Genomic DNA, 18,595 nt, shown 5'->3' with positions numbered 1-18,595 from the left:
AAGCTGGAGCCTACTGGATCAACCCTGGTCACTATGCTCAGCAGCGAATATTAAGAGGTAGAGCAAAGGTATAACAACACAGATTTTGAAGTGATCTCCTTCTTCGGTAGGGCATCTGGACAGCTATCCACACCTGCCAGGATATATGGTCCCTTCCTCTGGCACTTGGAGCCAGCAGTTCTCAAGACTGACTGGAAATGCACATTTGTTCTTGTTTTCCCATGGCTGTCTTGAGTAGCCAGTACTTACTCAAGTTATAGTAATGTTGTGGGCCCACAGCATTATTTTGCTCAGGATTAAAAGGCAGGACAAAAAAAGAATCAATTCCACACTTCTAATTAAATGTAAGTACTCAGGCAAATACATTTTAAGGCAACTTTCAAAAACTTCTATGTGATGTTTAATCACAAATCTCCATGTGCATGTTTGAAAGTCCCAAAAGCACTGCCAAAGCAGAAGACAAGCAAAGGTTTTGGAATAAATTATCCCTACAAAAATAATATTGAATAAATTAAAGTGCCTTGTCTTGTCTCTTCCAGGACTGTACTGTCAGTATCACCAGAAAACATGGGGAAGTAGCTTACACTCAGGCCAATCAGATCTGACAATCTTTATGTCTGTAGATTAAATGTCTCTAAAATTTCATTACCTGTTTTACAATAGGTCCATAAACACTTAGGTGGTGCATTTGTGATATACTTTCTGAGGGATTCAAATGCACAGCCTCTCTAATACATGCAGATTCTTGACCTGATTACAAACTATTAAAGAAAATCCCAGAATAGTGCATATCATCAGTAGGCTCTTAAAAATTGCCTTGAGATTGCCAATTAGCTCATTTTATAAAGTTTTGCTAATGAGAAAGGAGGTATGAATGCTAACAACTGGCATTCAAATGGGTTAGCAAATGCCTTCTGGGAATACCACTGGAACATCTTAAACCAAGAATTTTATGGTACAGAAGACTCAAAGGTACTAAGTGCACAAAGCTGTTTGTTCCTGAACAGATCAAATTATTTAGTAGCCATGTTTTGTAAATCACTTTTAAATACAATTTAAAACAAATCAAATATGTAGAGGTGATCTTGAGTAATCTAATCAATTGCATCTCTATTTTCTGATGTATATTGGAAATGCTGTAATAATGTGATTTAATTAATGCAATATATACAAAACAGAAAAAAGTGGAATAGACTTTTTTCCTAGACACTTCAAAATCTTTGACCCACTTCTAAAGTGCTGTTATGTAAATTAAAATAATGCAGTTTTTCAGGTTTTAATTGCTGTAACTATAATGATATAAACAAAGCATAAATTAGACATAAATCTTTAGCCATTTTATTTTTCATTAGAATAATGAAGGAAATAATGCTGTCATGTGTGCTGCAGCATTTTAAGTTCACTTCCAGGTCTTAGCATGAAAATGACAGCATGGACTTTGGAATCGGTTTGTTTGCAGATAACTGCAGCATCTGTGAAGATTACAGAATCACAGAATGTTAAAGCGTGGAAGGGACCTCCAGAGATCATCTAGTCCAACCCCCCTGCCAAAAGCATGATCACCTAGGATAGTCTGCACAGGAATGCACCCAGGCAGATTTTGAAAGTCTCCAGGGAAGGAGACTCCACAACCTCCCTGGGCAGCCTGCTCCAGCGCTTCATCACCCTCACTGTAAAGAAGTTTCTCCTCATGTTGAGGTGAAACCTTCTATGTTCAAGTTTGCATCCATTGTTCCTTGTCTTAGTACTGTGCACAACCAAAGAGTTTGGCCCCCTCCACTTGACACCCACCCCTCAGATATTTATAGACATTGATCAGATCCCCTCTTATCTTCTCAATTAAATGCTTTATGTCTTTACAGAAAGTGCATCAGAAACGGTTCTTCTCTCTTCCTACATAGGCATATAGACTATATATCTAACAAGTAAATTCAGCAGTCAGACTTGCTTGGTTCAGCCACACCATGAAATCATTGTATACCTGCCTCTAAGCAGTTTATATATCATGTCACTGGTCACCATCTCAAATAGATGATGACAGGTTTACACAACACATTAGAAAACACACAGGAAAAAAATGTAATTCTGGGACTTTTCAGCACACTGGCAGCTGACCAAACAAACATCAGTATAGCTAACAAAAAGCAGATGGTTAGCATTAAAGTTTCATGTCTAATGTTCTAAACATTTCCTACATGGCATGTGACACTTAATAAACACCCAACTTAATGCTTCAGTCCTTCACTATATGTATAGCATGTTCATACCAATGTTCCTAGTGTTCCATCTATAACTTCTGGACAGACTCCTGTGTACTGCAGGTTCAGTATCTTACCTTCTCAGTGCATTTGGAGCAATTTATTCCTCCCACACTGAAAAACTACACAAGGAAATGATGCCCCAGAACCACCAGCAAGGATATAACATACACTTAAGTCAGTATCTTTTTTCTTCATTGACCAGTGCAAGCCTGGAAAATGGCCCATCAATGACAGTATTTCTCAGTCACTTAACTCTAGACCTATAGAAGTTCATTTGATTACGGCTGAGCCAACATTGCCTTTATATTTCTGTGCCCCAAGGGTAATTGATGAAGTTGAACCATGTGCACCACTGATGCTTTAATTTTAGTTATGATTTATAGAATCATAGACTTGTTTTGGTTGGAAAAGACCTCTAAGATCATCAACTCCAACCATCAACCCAACACCACCATGGCCATTTATCCATGTCCCAGATTGCCATGTCTACATGTTTGTTGAACACCTCCAGGGACAATGACTCTACCACTTCCCTGGGCAGCCTATTTCAGTACCTGACCAAATGCTCATAGGAAAACTTTGGTCTGAACTTCTCAGGAGATGGGATGCAAGACTTCATCTCCCAGTATGAGGGCTATTTCCAGAGGAAATGGACTTCAGCATCTCTTTTTCTCCCATGAATCATCTGCTGATGGTCCCTGATTATGGTAAAACCCAAAGCCTTCATGGTGTGAGAGACCCTTCGTTCTTGCACTATCCCTAAAGGAGGAGGAATCTGCATACTGTGCCTTTTCTGGGGAAGGACTAGTGTGATCTGCTCTTCTCAGTGTGTCAATTTGTGTTTCACAGAGCAGGTCCAACCACCCACAGTGGGCTCAGGCAGAAGCAGCACGTACACTCCTTCCTCATTTCTAAAACAAGTAGATGAATATTCCTGGTGTACCATCCTCAAGAGACAGCAAAGGGTTAATCAAACATTAGTACTGTTACACAATATGCCAGCTTCACGTCACAGATAAGCAAATTCTGAGTTTCTCTATTAAAGGCACAGGAAGATCACCAAACACAGGTATGCACACAAGCTCACAGACACCATCCCTGCAGGACTTGACAAAATACATGCATCACGTACTGGTTGTGTTATCTTATGCCTACTGCAATAGTTATATTCAGATAAAAATAGAGACAAAATAGTAACAACACTGAACTTTGGAAAATAACTAATTCAGATGCTAAATCCCTTGCTTAAGTCCACTCTCAGTATTACCAAAACCCGCACTTTTTCTATTTACCTTACTTGGAAGATTGCAGGAACTTACAGCAGAGCTTTCCCTTATATTTCTGTCTTTTCATTTATTTTTTTTCACCACATTGCAGTTTTATCAGATGATGCATAAATAATCATGGGTTACATGAATTCTCTTCATAAAGTAGAAGGGACCAGTTGATCATAAACCAAACAGTTGGCTCACTAAAAAAAAAAGCCCCTTGGATTCTCTACAACCCCTGGACATTAACTTTCCTCCCAGATAAAGAACTGCACATAAAATATCTCACCTGTTCTTAGGCTCAGCGAACGGAGACGAGACATCTGCATCTGTATCCAAAATGTGGTCAAGTTCTTTCTGATTTTTTTCATACATCCTTTTTCGGTCTGTCAGTCCCTTGTTATCAACCTGTGGGAAATCATAGTACCCCTTCCTCTTGGCTTTCAAACGCAGCTTGTTGCGGTAATGTTCTATATCGGACTTCTGTTTCAAAGCCTTGTTCACCTAAACAGCAGAAAGATGTTTAAAGGATGGTGCTGGGCTGGCTACTTCAAAATCATATTGTCAGAGTGTGTTTGATGCGCCGCAGCTGTCATTCTACAGAGCGAATTTTGTACCACGCTGTGCCATCTGTAAGCAGCGAGGAGCTGCAAGTGAACAGAGGCGCTGCATTTTTATGGCTTGGCAGATGGTTAAATAATTTTAGCCTAAAAAACTCTGTACCATTACAACAGTGACTCAGATACACCCACTGAAGAAAAACACTCATGATGTTAGCCAACTGTTGTGACCTAACAACATGCTTGGTTTTTGGGCACCATGAGGAGAACTCACCAATGAAAATTTTTCTAGGGTTCTGTTAAGCACAGAGACATCACCCCTGACCACACAACACCTTCAACAAGTCTCTCATGGTTGGGGAAGAATTTCAGGGAGATACATACAAGTCTTGGAACCAAAGCATGGCTTTTGGCAAGCACCTGAATCAGACACTTGTGCCATCCCACTTTGTTCCCAGGAAACAAACGTACCCTCCATGAACAGGCTGGAGTGCAGACAGAGTAAAGCCATGGCCCTGCTGCATTGCTTCCTGCTCTGCATAAGAGCACCCTGGCACTCAGATGATCTATACACATTTCCATGCTCAGCCACAGAATTCATGTAGACAAATATCTTACTCTGTTCTCTGCTGTCATTACTTGTTTTGTTAAGATAATTGTGACAGAAGGATGCTGGGGAAGTAGGAGCATAGAAAGTTGCCTCTTCCAAGGTCTCATGCATTTACAGGCACATTATGAAAGAGCAGATCATAAATTCTTAGACCTGAACCCACCATGCTAATAGAACTTTATACAGCACCAGGGTGAAAAGCTACTACCGGTCCTCTTCCACCTGTGGATGTAGCCAAAGAAACAATTGAAGACATTGTCAGACAGTCCTTACCTCTCCATTAATGATAGCAGATTCCTGGCTCCTATCTGATGCAGCATGAACAGCAGGCAGTGCCACAGGTTTGATAGCGATCAGCTGCACCGATCCAGAAGAGGTGTCGAAGGGGTCAATGGCAGACTTGGCAATGTTATCAAAGAGAATGCCTCCTTCCTCTTCATCACTTAGGGGAACTAAAGCACATCAAACTTATTCAGCATAAAGACATAGACATTTCTGCTGCATGTTCAAGGTGAAATTCAGTGAGCACATGCTTTAGATTAATGATGTATTTCACTACACTCAAGGAGTAGACCTAGGAGACACTTACACTGGAAAAAAATCCCCTTAGATTACAGATAACATTATCTACTCAAAGAATTATTTGGCATTCCCTGTAAGAACATTGATTTCCAATCTTCACTATCAAGATGGAAAAAAAAAAAAGATAAAAAGAATGACACAAAAATTGTCAGAAATGACTAAGTAAAATGGAAAAGACATTATATGCATACACACACACATCTCTACATGTCAAGGCATCAGAAGTTACACCTGATCTAACACAAGAGTTCAGCTGAGTTTACATCTTGTATTGCAAGGGCCACAGGCAGTCTCCAAATCTGATTGTATCAAAAGTTACTACTGCTAAAAAATGCCATCTGGTAAAATGAAAGTATTACTCTGTATACATGTATGTGTGTGTGTGTGTGTGTGTGTGTAAAGATGCTTAAGAAACTGATGGTGTCCAAGTTTATGGGTTTTTTTTTTCTGCTTTGCAAAGCAGTACCTCAGGTAGCTGCAAGTTCAACCACTAACATTGCTTAAGAAATGAGAGAAGGCTTCTGAAAATCCTTAAAACTAAATGTATGATGAAGCATTTTTAGGTTTTGATTTTTGTATAAATGGATAACTCTCCCATACATTTGGGCCTTTTCTGCTCCAAATTTTGTTTGTGAAACTGCATCACCTTGTCAGCTGTTGAATCTTAAGGCTTTCATCCTTCTTTTGAAACAAAAGAATGACTCTAAAACATGAGCACAAATTCCACAAAGACATCCTTGCAAATATTTTTGAATAATTATGCAATTAGAGAGAAGAATGTTTGCTACCTGACAGGAGCAGAGATCCTCTGCTAAAGAACAAAGTGGTATGTTCTAAATTTATTCCCTCTGAAAATACACTCGGGTTTAACATTTAATCACTGCACAAATTACAATGGGCTTGTATAAACGCAGCAGTTCAAACAGCCAATGATTTTGATATTTGACATTAGTAACATAAAATGTGAACCCACAGAGCAAGCACATTATCTTCGTCTGTACTTGGTGTGGACTGGAGTTGACACTACTTGAGCTTTTAGGAAATATATCTGTTAAATCACTGTCATTAAATGTTGTCCCTCTGGCTTCATGGAACTGTCCAAACACAACAGTGTCTTTAGTAGGTCTGAAATCCTCTCATCCCTCCCGGGGCTGTTCAAACATTCTGAATTTGTATGCTCACTGGAGTGTGCAGATCATGAGCCTGGCTCACTGAAATTAACTGCCAAACTACCACCGAGGACCATGACGCCTGGATACCACACCAGCAAAATTAGATGAAGGAAGACATATTTGTCTGTCACACACTGGTTTTGAACACAAAGGCATTTACTTTACAATGAGCATAAAAGTGAAGCATGGATGTTCTTTCCTGAGGGCATTTTGAATCAGTTCAGGCCTCACATAAGTTACCAGATATGTTCTGATGTCTTGTCTGTGACTTGCTGCTGAAACTTCTGTATTACAGTAATGAGATACCTCCTTTGTGACAAAGCTATCCCTAAGAGAGAAAAAGTTGTCTGAATTGTGTTTTTCATCAACACAGATGGTCTCAAATGATGATCACAACTTAGGTGAGTCTGGGTAGTGTATCATCAGCAGTCCCAGTACCAAGAAGTTGCGGAATCCCTTCTCCTTGGCTGCCAATCTCAGTACCTGCCCAAGGCAGGTATGCCCAAAAGCCCAGTGAAGCATCAACTTGCAAACCAGGATTCTTTCCAAGTGTCTTCTGTGTACCCTAGTTCAAGGAGAAAGCACTAAGATGTGCAGATATTTTTCTGCTCTGGTGTCTCAGAACTGTGCTTGCTGAGACCTCAGCAGCAATCTCCAGCCACCCACAGAGAGCATGACTAGCTAGATGCGTGGGTTGTCTCCTCAAACCTCATTTTAGGATCAGAAAACAAGAGTTTTACTTAATTAAACAGAATTCCTCTGGCTCAGACTCACTAAGGAAAAGAAAAGTAAAGGGTAAAGAGAACCACAGGCAACAGCTACCTCTGATGTTGTACTTTAACACCGAAGTGCACCCTCAGGATCAGCCCTCTCATCGGAGAGTGCATCTCCTGCATCTACTGCAGTAAGATTGGCATGAAAATAATAGCCAAATGGGACTAGAAACTGGGAGTATATTCCACATGAGCATAGCATTTGTTCATTAATTGGCATTTATAACATAAAAGCAGCTTTTTTTCTATTGCACTTCTTTCCACCAAAGAGTAATAAAGAGTCTGTGATGGGCAGTTACTGGCGTTGGTAGTGAACCATAAGCAAGTACTACGGAAATGTTCATCTTAGCCTCATCCTTCCCTTTTGAGAGATTTACAGTAAACATTCTTAACCGAAGGGAGCTCAGAGAGAGGTGGGAGTCCTGGAGTATTTATTCAGGTTGAGAGCCAGTTTCAGTGAAGATCAGTGTGGCACCGGTGTTTTGAAGAGCAGGACCACCACTGAAGCTTTGCCTCCACATCACTGCAGCTATTACTATATTGGATTTGCTAGGTTAGAGTTGCTGCAGAGATGCTAGGCTCCAGTTTGGGTGCAGCTGGCACTGTTTCCAGATGGCAGTGCCAGCAGGTGGAGCTACCCACTCGTGCCAGCAGTCCCCTGGCTGAGGGAAAGGGGCTCTAGAGCTGCGGGTCTGAACCACGAGGAAACTGTTTGCCAGGTGGAATATTCTGGCTTTATCTGGTTACTAATTTACAGTGAAACTTTTTGAAAGTTTTAATTTTGTCATCTTAAAATTTTAATATGAGGGACCCTATTCTGTCCACCTTGCCTTTCCTCCTCCCTCTCAAATAAACATTTGTTAGAAGGGAGGAAAGGACCGAAATACTGAGTTGCAAAAAAGCGTTAGGAAATTTAAGTTATCTTTGGATCAAGTAACCTCCCAGCAAAACAGTGGAAACAAAGATATGTGCTGTCCTGCTCAGTAGTAACTGTCCAGTTTGGGAAGTCCTCAGGAAACGAATGGCATTGATAGGGAAGAGCTCCTAAAGCCAAAACCTGGAAACACTCCCAGCCAGGTAGATGTGCTTTGCCTTTTCTTAGTTTTTTTCCATGAAGCATTTTCCAAATTTCCAAAGATGTACTTTGTATGAATGGACTGCAAACACTGCAACCACACCTATAATACAAAGCTACACTTGGACAAAGAGCAAAATATGCCACAGATCTAAAAGGCTGTCTCCTTAGGAAAGAGCCTCTGTATCAGTATTTCAAACAGAAATCCTGGTTCCTGAAAGTAAATTCCTAATGGGGAAGTAGGTTTTGGTTCAGAGAAAAATCTATATATAGCTATATAACAACAAATTATAGTTTTTGTACACCATCTTAATAATTTAATTTCTCAGATGGCTTTCTCCAGAAAGGTATGAAAAAGAGCCCTTAGCAATGAAGAAGCAGATGCTTCTCAAAGAGTTTATCAGCCTATAAAGTAAATACACGTAAAACAACAACAGTATCCGAACTTACTCAGGGCTGAAATACCTCTCTATAAGATACTGCAGTACAACAGAAAACCATGAGTACACACCCCTCCTCTCCAGAATACATCTAGCTGTAAGACAGTGCAACTCTAAGCCCTTCATGAAAAGCACAAATATATTTTCAGAGAAGCAGACAGCTTACAGACTAATGGAAGAAGATCATGATTCCTTCAGGATATGATTTTCTCATATGCAAAGTTTGCTAAATGCCAGGCCAGGTGTCTGAGGTGCTGCAGTCCCTGATTTGCCTGGGATCCTGAAATAGGAGTTACCTGAGGTCACTGGAGAACTCTAAACTGACACTGGCAGTTTTTATCAAACTGTGTACATAAAATGCCTACTCTTCTATAAGCTACTTGTTACATTCACTTTTTATGAACATTTCTTGTCCGTACAAGAAGAAGCAAAGACATTTTTCCCTGTGGGTACATCATCGTCTGCCTCAATCATATCCGCCTCAACTATTTATCAAAGTCTTTCAAAGAGAGAGCAAGTATTTCATAATGTTTATACAGAATCCATCAGACTCTTTTCTTGGCTGGCACTTCAGTAACACCATCCTGGGCATGTTTAATAATTAAAACCCAATTATTTAACTGACAAGGATGATGACTATAGGAAGAAGATAGGAAAGGCATGGGAACATACTGCTCTTCAAGAAAGCCTTGCTCTCTTTGCAGAAATAGTTTTGTTTTCACAATAAAACCCTACATTGGCCTTCTCTGGTGCTGACAACCATCCACACTACTACTGGATCTGATGGCATGAACATCTACACACTCTTTGCACGGTTGCTTGGAGGAAAACTACCATCAGACTCAATTAAGTGACAGAATAAAGCTCATCCGGAGGGGAAGGCAGACATAAATTAACAAATACTTAATTGCACAGCCACCTGCAGATCTCAGTTCCTTTGGAGTTCTGCTCTATCAAGCACCTTAGCAACACAGGATAAGGTATTTTCTTGCCATGAGAAAATCAATCAAAAAGTCTGGCTCAAAAATAATAATAAAAAAACAGGTCAAAAATATATTTTCCACTTTTCAATGCAAATTCTACCATGTCTGTGAATACAGCATCTGGGTGGCCCCACTCATGTGGTATGGACAGCTTGGAGGGGGGCTGTTTTTCTCCCACTCTCTCTCCAAGAAAAGAGGTGGTGGAGCACTGACACCTTTTGCTTTTGTAGGAGTGTGAAGAAGCTTAGAAACATGGGTCAGAAGTTCACAGAATAGGTTATAACCCTTTGGCTGCCTCTGGGAAACCAAGTGGAGAAGGCAGCAGGAAATGGCTTTGGCTACATCTGAAAAAAAAGGAAGGGGTCACTGTCACCAGCAGGACGCTAGCAGGGTCACAGTGCTCTCTATATTTAAAACAACACAGACAACAACAACAAAAGAATAGATAATGGGGAAAAATGCAGTTTGAAGAAATACTAGTGTATTAAGCTTCTGGGAGGTTCCAGGACAATAGTATTTGGTACCATCATGAGAGATTCCAGTGAACAAATGGATTTTGTTAAATGTCAGGCAATTACTCCAGAAAAGCCTAGGAGCTTTTACTGTGAAGGGGTTTCAAGTACAAAACTGGGCTCAACTACATGACTTCTCAGCCCAAAAGGTGTGGAGTCATTGCTAGCAGTTCTTGATGAAGCACAAGTGAAGTTTTTGTTTTTCTCTAAACAAAGAAGCAATCATGCCCTCCTGAAGATGCCAAGGGGAAGGCTGCAAGATCAAGCACTTAAAGACTGGAAAAACAATCTATTGAACTTTTACTGGCTTCATTTTGTGAGGAGATGGTGAAAGGAAGCAATTTCCTGTAGGCTGCTATAGTTCTTGTGAGTTCAGCTTTTTGCTTCTCCCTGAATGATGTTTGGCCTAATAAAGCAATAGGTGAAAGTGCTAATATCCTGTTGCTCTCTTCCACACTGTCTTACAAACACATCTCGGAAACTGCCAATATCTCTGTTGGCTGATTCATTCATCTCACACTCCTCTAATATATGTGAGTGGGCTCTTTAAAAAAAAAAAAAGGGGGTTTTTTTAAGTGCCCCAATAAATGAAATTGCAGTTCATCAACTTTTAGAAAGGAAACTGCCTAGTAAATACTGCTAAGTGTTTTCCAAGAAAAACAAAAGAGAAAAAAAATTAGTCTCTTAGCAAGTTTTATCACATTGTAATACAAAGAGATATCTCATCTTTTCCTTAGAAATAAGGCTCAACTGAAGGGTTCTCCTGATCCTCCAAATCATGAGGTCCTTAAGCCAAGCCTCTCACTTTGTGATGGCTTCACATTGTACACTCTCAGCCCTGACATACTCCATTTGGAGTCAATTCTGATACAAGCCACATAGAGTTTATCTACTGAGGTAACAACCAGTGCTGTCATTTTTCTGTGTAACTAAATGTCAGCAAGAAATAGAATCTAAAATTGGTCTGTAACTATGGCAACTAATGAGCCATTCTAACTTGGAGTCCCCGAATCAAACATGTGACCATCAAGGGATTCATTCCAGTTTTAAGATGCTGTTTTTCAAAGCAGAAAACATGCTGCTGCTTTTGCTGACATGCGCACTAGAGCTGTCAGCCTACAACCAAGCTAGAGAGCCGCAGCAGCTTCACACAAACAAGTAGGAGAAAAGCAGCTTCTTTCTTAAACTGGAAGGAAGAATGGCCAACATACTCTGTGGATGCTAATCGCCCTGGATATAGATAAAACCCTGAAAAAAGAACAAAATATGAGATGACAAGAGTGTGTGTTATCATAGCACTGGGGAACAAAGCGTGAGCTCCACAATGAACAGTAATGGGTGTCTTGGTTTTTGGTTATTTTAATTCCAACAGATATTTGAGATCATGTAAGTCAAAAACATATCTGCAGATAAATATGAGAATAAATGTGGGGCCAGCTCTGGTAAGGGGCAGGCTGTTTCATCTCCTGTTACCATATCTTCCTCCTCAGAAGTTGTTCTGAAAGGGTCATTTCAGGAAAATCTCCTAAACATATCTTAAAAGATATGCCAGCAGTGAAGAAGTCCCTGTCTCTCTTTACCAGGGATTCTTTATCCCTCTTTATATCTGTGCCTGGAAACTCTGTAGGGCCATAGCAGCTAAGTGAAAGAAATTCCTCTATAAGCAGCTGAAGTCTCTACCAGGAGGGGTCTGCAGCTAAGGTGTTTCAAGCACAAGTTCCTTCAAAGTCAGAACGCTCAGACATAAACAGCCTCCCTGTTCCATATTTTGTATAAATTCTGTACTAGTAGTTTTTAAATGGGCAAGAAGCTGAAATTATAATAACTTTAAGATTTCAAATAAAGGATCAGTGCTCCCTTATAGTGCATTGACAGGCTTTTTTAAGCAGTTCAGATCAGAAGAATGGATGTTAGGTGTTAGTCAAATAACTGTAAGTTCTTAGCAATTTTCTTTAAAGATTTAAAGCCTGATGAAACAAACCAAAAAACACTTTTACTCAATTATTTTGCCTACACATGTAAACATCACTTGACACGGTATTTGAATAGGGCTCCTGGGTAGAGAAGGAAAAAAAACCAACAGCATAAATTACAGCTTTTAGCTTTGAAAACCATAAATATTGTTGTCTCATAAAATGAGCTACATTTGGATGGCTGAGAAAATAATTATGACCCTTGAAACAGTGAACTAAGGAAATATTGTTATGCTGTCTATGAAAGGAAAAAGAAACCAACAGACCTATTTGAGAAAGACTAGACAAAATACTTAGCATTACAGGTCTGGAGTGATCAGGGAAGTGACAAGTCTGTCAGAAGAAAGCAGTACTGGTGACAAACACAACAGATTAACAACCGCAGTTCTCTGTGTGATAAACCTTAGTGAAGCTGATTTAACTACAGAGTACTACACTTACATCGATCATACAGTCCCTACAAGGTGCAATACTTGCTGGTACATGAATGGAAAGAGCAGAGGACACAAATTCTCAGTATGATTTTTCTGCATGGAGCAGAGGCCATCTGTGGTGCTTTGTATCTGTCTCTGCATCTCACTGTATTCCTACTAAAGCAGCAAAGCCTTTGTGTAGCACTTTAGTATTAGGCATAATTATCATCAAGAGATTATATTATATGATACCAGGTTTTCCATTAGAATGTTCCACAAAAGTTATTCAGATGACTTACTGGAGAAAGGAGGAAAGATCTACATTAAGATTCTCCCTTTATCTGAGTTCTTCCATCCACACATTTTTAAAATAAGAATGATGGACTTATATTCTTGACAGCAACTGACGTGATCACATCCAGTTCAATTCCTTTTAAAAGGAAGTGATCACTTGGTTCAGCCACAGTATTTCTATTCATATGAAAAATATGGATGTGGAAGCAAAACTGTAACTCAGGAGAGACAGACAAAAGAAAAGCTCTCATAACACAAGTCACGAGGTCACCACCATCAGCCAAGGACATATGAAAAACACATGGTGTAACATCCAAGGTGCATCAGGAAGAGCTGACTGTTCATAACAACAAAAAGGTATGAGGAAGATGGTAAGAGATGGGAAGATAAAGCTCTGTAGGTCTCACTTTCTCAAATTATTTTTTACCAAGTTAAATCTCTTCATCAGATCTGGGCCAGCTTAGCAATAACAGTAATGGAAATTAATATCTTAGAGCTCTACACAGGCAAAAAACTGTACAACCTGTCCACCTACTAAGTAGCATCATGTCTTTGTTAGTTTACCAGGGTTTCAAAGAAAAAGAAATAAAAGAAAAGAAGAAAGAGAAAGCAGAAAAAGAGAAGGAAAAGGAAAAGGAAAAGGAAAAGGAAAAGGAAAAGGAAAAGGAAAAGGAAAAGGAAAAGGAAAAGGAAAAGGAAAAGGAAAAGGAAAAAAGAAGAAGAAAAAGAAAACTTGCAAAGACCCATACAAAGCAAACACCATACTGCTTCACATGAGGTTGAGAAACAGAGCAGTAAAGGGGAAAACAAACAAACAAAAAAACCACCATAAACCAAAAGCAGCTCCAAACAGAAACTGCCTAAGTACTGCTGAGGGTACAGGATGATGGTTTCAATACAGCTGGTGCCTGTGTGGGTAGAGCTACAGGGGTGACCACAAGCAGCTTCAGCAAGAACCACTTCTCACCATTTCTTTTCCTTCCTTCGTCTTTCGTCACTTTTTGCGGCGCCATTACTTTCTGGAGGGAGCTCCGGCTGGAGCTGGGCTTTCCTGACCCATTGCTGAGGATGGAGCCATTCTGACTTGGGGACCGGCTGCAAGTAACCATAGCAACAAGGGAGGACGTAAGTTCTTCCTTATAAACCTCGTTTCAAGGTTATTTCATTTGCATAGTTTGCATCACTGAGTTTTCAAGTTTGTTTTTGTACCAAAAGGAGACAGAACATAAACTGCACCCAGAAAAACGGTAAAGGCAGGAGCACAGTGACACAGGAGAAAACAACTTCTCCATTAGCTCAGGACTGATGGGCATCTTAGTGGCATCACAAGTAAACACTTCTCATGCACAGCCTCCACAATGACAGAAACAGTACTGCAGAGGACAAAAAAAATCCTGTTATCAATTCAGTGTCATTCATGCAGCTAAAATAAAGTAGCCTTTTGTTTTTATATATATAGCTAAACTAATCCCTTCATTATTTAGCCTGCATTTACGCTCAACTGTTCTGTCAGCCACAATGCAAAATTCACTCACTTTACACACAATGAAAATTCTTTTTTCCACATAACAGGGCTCAGTCAATACCATTATTTACTGACGCTCCTGAGAAAAATGCTTCCTTTACTGAGCTGTTGTGTAGCCTTTCCCTGAAACTGATCCCTGCAGAGGGTGAGGAGGTGGAGTAGAGCAGAACCACTTTGAGCATTCAGTTCCAACAAGGAACACGAACAGAAATGAGCATCAGAGCTGCACTGAGAGCAAGCTCTCAGCAGAAATTCTCTTCCTTTCAGGGTGGGCAAATTACTCAAATCCTAATGCACAAGTTGGGAAAAGCAGGCCAAAGTAGAAAATATTAAACCAGATGTTACTCCACATCTAGACAAGGTGTCATATTGTTTCTACACATGAAAATTGCCACAATGGGGAAAACTATCTGCAGGACTCACAAAGATCCCCATGGACCTCCCTGATCTGTCACTGAGTTGTCACAGCCAACAGCAGGAAAATGCAAAGAAAAATGGACTTAATAGCAAGGAAAAAAAGCCAGTTCAAGTTCTATTGCTGTCACTATGGCTTTATGTCCAGAAAATGGCATTAAAGCAAAACAACTATAAATACCACCCTGTAAATTACTGCCAACACTACATTGCCATCTTGAAACGCTCCTTTACCTCCAGTTCTGTGTCCTGTCTGATGTAAGCAGGGAGCATTTACTGTGCTCAAGGACCGGACAGGAAGGGACAAGCATAAGAAAAGTAATTCTTAGGGACTCTCTTTTGAAGGTGGAAATATATAACATTTGAGACAGGCTCTTTGGAGCTACAGAACTTTAGGAGAACTTAGCACATAACCCAGCTCAGCCCAGCCTCGGAATTTTCTTGTGACTTGCTACTAAGAATCAATTTTCTTGAAAAGTAGCATTTCTACCCTATAAACCTCTCTGTCACCAGCAATGAATAATCCCAACCCAGGAAAAATATTCATCCAGGGACAGACCAACACCTGAAGAAAATTTGCTCCACTTGGGAACAAGGAAGAGAAGTGACACAGACAGCTTGCACAGTGATTTCTGGTGCCACTAATCTGAATATTCATCCTTTTTAAGTGGCCATTGTATTATTAACTGTGAAGTTTCCTTCAGAGGTAATATCAGAGAAGCTATTCTGATCGGTTACCAGGCATTTCATGGCAGTCTGATTTAAATTGACCTTTCCAGGCTGCAAAGTAGCCTGGATGAAAGAGCAAACACATAAAGGTCAAGAAATATTTCTTCATCTTCAGCAACTATTATATTCCATCCACAGACACAGCTCCTGGGAATGGAAAAAGTCTGAAATTCTGCATGTTCTCACTTACTCAAGTCATCGCTCTGGAGCAGCTCTTGGTTATTTGCTTGGAAAGGCATCGAGGTTCAACATATTTTGTAATGAGAGCAACTTCCCTGTGAATTCCTGGATCAAGTTTACTTACCAAAGTTTGTTTAAAATTCTGCAGGTTAACCGGAGGAGGCTTTCTGTGCTCATTCAAATGACTGAGCAAAGTGATTAATCACTTTTGTTAGAGGACTAATTAATAGTGCTGGTTTACATTTTGTGTCCATATTTACACATGGCAATGGAGAGGCTTTGAAATATTTTACAGAACAGTTTCAGCAATTACTTAACCTGTGAAGGTCCAGCACCAGCAACCACAGCTGGTGTCACAGTCATCTTCCATTTGTCATTTCATCAGAGGACAAAAGACTTCAAAAGGAACAAGTGCTGTTTGGTTCACACAGACTGTCACGATTAGAGTGATTTATGGTGTGAGCAACACACCACTGACATTAAAGGGCAGAATAACAGTTTACATCCAAACCCAGTGAAGTGGTCACAGGAACCAGGGGAGTTCTCAGCTGGCTTGCTCTTCTCAATTGGTGCTCCTTGCAGACAGCTCTCTCCATATTCCAGGTGATTTACTATACAACCACAGAAATTTGCCACACCATATACCAGGCAAGTATCCTTCTGCTTCCATTTTTTTGTAAAGAAAACCTAATCTTACAACTAATGGGAAGGTCAGCAGCATCAGGTCCTCCGGCCCTGTGCTGTGGGGCCTGATGCCTTCCAGCATGGCACCTCTTGCAGATGGCTGCAGTGTGAACCCGCAAAGGATACCGCAATATTTTGCCAAGTTTACTAAGCTTTTCCATTACTGCAGAGGGGCAAACACCATTGTGCATTGACAAACACAAGACGAGGTGACTCAGCTCTGAAGATCTGATGTTTGACAGGACTTCTCTGCGCTAGGCAGATACTACTATTTTAGGTTGTCAAGTCTCTTCAAGAGGCAAGGACTGTGTAATGCTGGTGAACTACACAACAGCTGTTACCTCTGATCTGTAGGCTCTTTAGCTCACAGTTTTATTTTCTTCTCTTCCCTTTGGTATTATTCTTCAGCAATAAAAAGCTGACAACCCTCTACTCTAAGTTAATTTCAAGTAGAGCAGGTCGAGGGAAAATGGTCTTGAAGCATGCAAAACAGCTGGGATAAAGGGATAATCTGCTCTCCTTGTCTAAGGTGACCAAGATAAGAAATAACGACCTTCAGCTATTCTGATGATGGTTAAGGGTAGACATGAAATAAAACCTTATTCCACCCCTCCACAGAAACACGACGGTCCATACCTTTTCCTGGTTTCATTGGATTTGGCAGTTTTGATGGTGCTCCCATCCTGAGTAACTTCTCTCTCCTGAGAGGAAGGAGCATCTCTAACTGGAAGTGGAAGTACAACAGTCTCCTGAGTTACAGGTAGAACCTCATCTTCAGCTCCCTGCTGACCTAAGTGTTGCTTGGCATAGTCAAAGCCTTGTACTGGCTGTAAAAACATAAAAGTTGGGAGGGGGAGCAGAAAACATACATTTCCAGCATGCATCATACTTTAACATAAAATTCCCACTTCATTATAACATTTTCCAACACCCCTTAAATTCTTTAATTACATGACAGAATAGAAATGTGAAAATATGCAGATTGCCATAAGAATGCCCAACAACAAACCAATTTATTGTTTTTAAACATGATTAGTTAGTACAAAACTGATCTTGGCTAACCTTTCTTCACCCTGTTGTAACATCCCCGGAAACTCCTTTAACAGACAATGGAATAATGAGCATACATAAGAAAATCACAGTAGGGAGAAGAATAAGAACACATAGAAAACAGAAAACTTTCTCTGACAAAACCCTTTGTGTTTCCTAAGAGGGTGGGAGTAATTTATTCCAAATCAAGACAAAGCAAAAAAGGCACATAAAGTTTCCCAGGCAAAAGGATCTTTTTCACAACAGTGAAATTATATTTCTCCTGCCTTGCTAGTTGCCTACTGGGAAGGTTGTTACTGACTTTGCTTGTTTCTCTTAGGAAGCAGCATTTGCAAGAGCCTTGCAGCAAGGCAGCTGAGGGCCCTGTGCCCAGCCTCTCCCACCCCAAAGCCCAGCCAGGCTTTCCCTGCTGCCTCTGTAAGGAACAAGTAGAACATACACATGCCTTCTGGGCAAAGCAGCCACCAAAAGGTGGATTCTCTTAATGGAAAAATTAAAGCATTTGTGCAAACCTTACCTTTCCAAATTGCATTTTTAATTGCAAAAATAGGAAAGAAAAGGAAAAAAAAAATTACTCAAATAAATTCCTGACCACATTTGGGGAAAAAAATGGAACACAAGATTCTTGCCATACTTAATTAAATGAATTTATCGAAGACTGCAAGGATACTCTTCCTGAAGTACAAAGACTACTGGCAGAATGCTAAAAAAGCACCATAGAACACTTCAAAAGATGAGCACTGGTGATTTTAACCCTCCTTTGAGAAACACATCAGAATAAACAGTTAACAACTGAATAGTTTCTCTCAGGTTCCTATCACATTGACATCGAATATTTCAGTTCTGCAAGAAAATCAGCTGCATAAAAAATTTGCTGATTGTACTGAAAAAGGATCAGCTCTGAAAGAACATTTTCTCTTACTCAGTGCCTTATTAAATCTGGGCTATAGCTTAAACACAAATAATCATAGGTGATCTCAGTCTAAAAATAATGCAGCTGTTTTCTATTTTAAAAAAACCAAAACACATGCTTTTTGGTTATGGGGATCTGCATCACATTCCCAGTCTCCTGTTTGAGTTGAGGCTGATGATTTCTA

General features: G+C 40.1%; 1 protein-coding gene across 1 annotated transcript in view; it reads right to left on the bottom strand.

Moving 5' to 3' along the window:
* The window catches only part of KIAA1549L (KIAA1549 like), a 109,658-nt gene that overhangs the window by 19,125 nt on the left and 71,938 nt on the right, over positions 1-18,595 (bottom strand). The window contains exons 12-16 of the mRNA XM_054171872.1: positions 17,085-17,275; positions 13,884-14,011; positions 12,183-12,203; positions 4,973-5,154; positions 3,819-4,033 (exon numbers count right to left, since the gene is read on the bottom strand). Coding sequence (XP_054027847.1) covers positions 3,819-4,033; positions 4,973-5,154; positions 12,183-12,203; positions 13,884-14,011; positions 17,085-17,275 — 737 coding nt within the window. The remainder of the gene's footprint in view (positions 1-3,818; positions 4,034-4,972; positions 5,155-12,182; positions 12,204-13,883; positions 14,012-17,084; positions 17,276-18,595) is intronic.

This window comes from Dryobates pubescens, chromosome 22 (genome assembly GCF_014839835.1).
Source record: "Dryobates pubescens isolate bDryPub1 chromosome 22, bDryPub1.pri, whole genome shotgun sequence".
Lineage (NCBI taxonomy): Eukaryota > Metazoa > Chordata > Aves > Piciformes > Picidae > Dryobates > Dryobates pubescens.
Note: the sequence above shows the minus strand (reverse complement) of the source record. Positions and strands in the feature narration are given on the sequence as shown.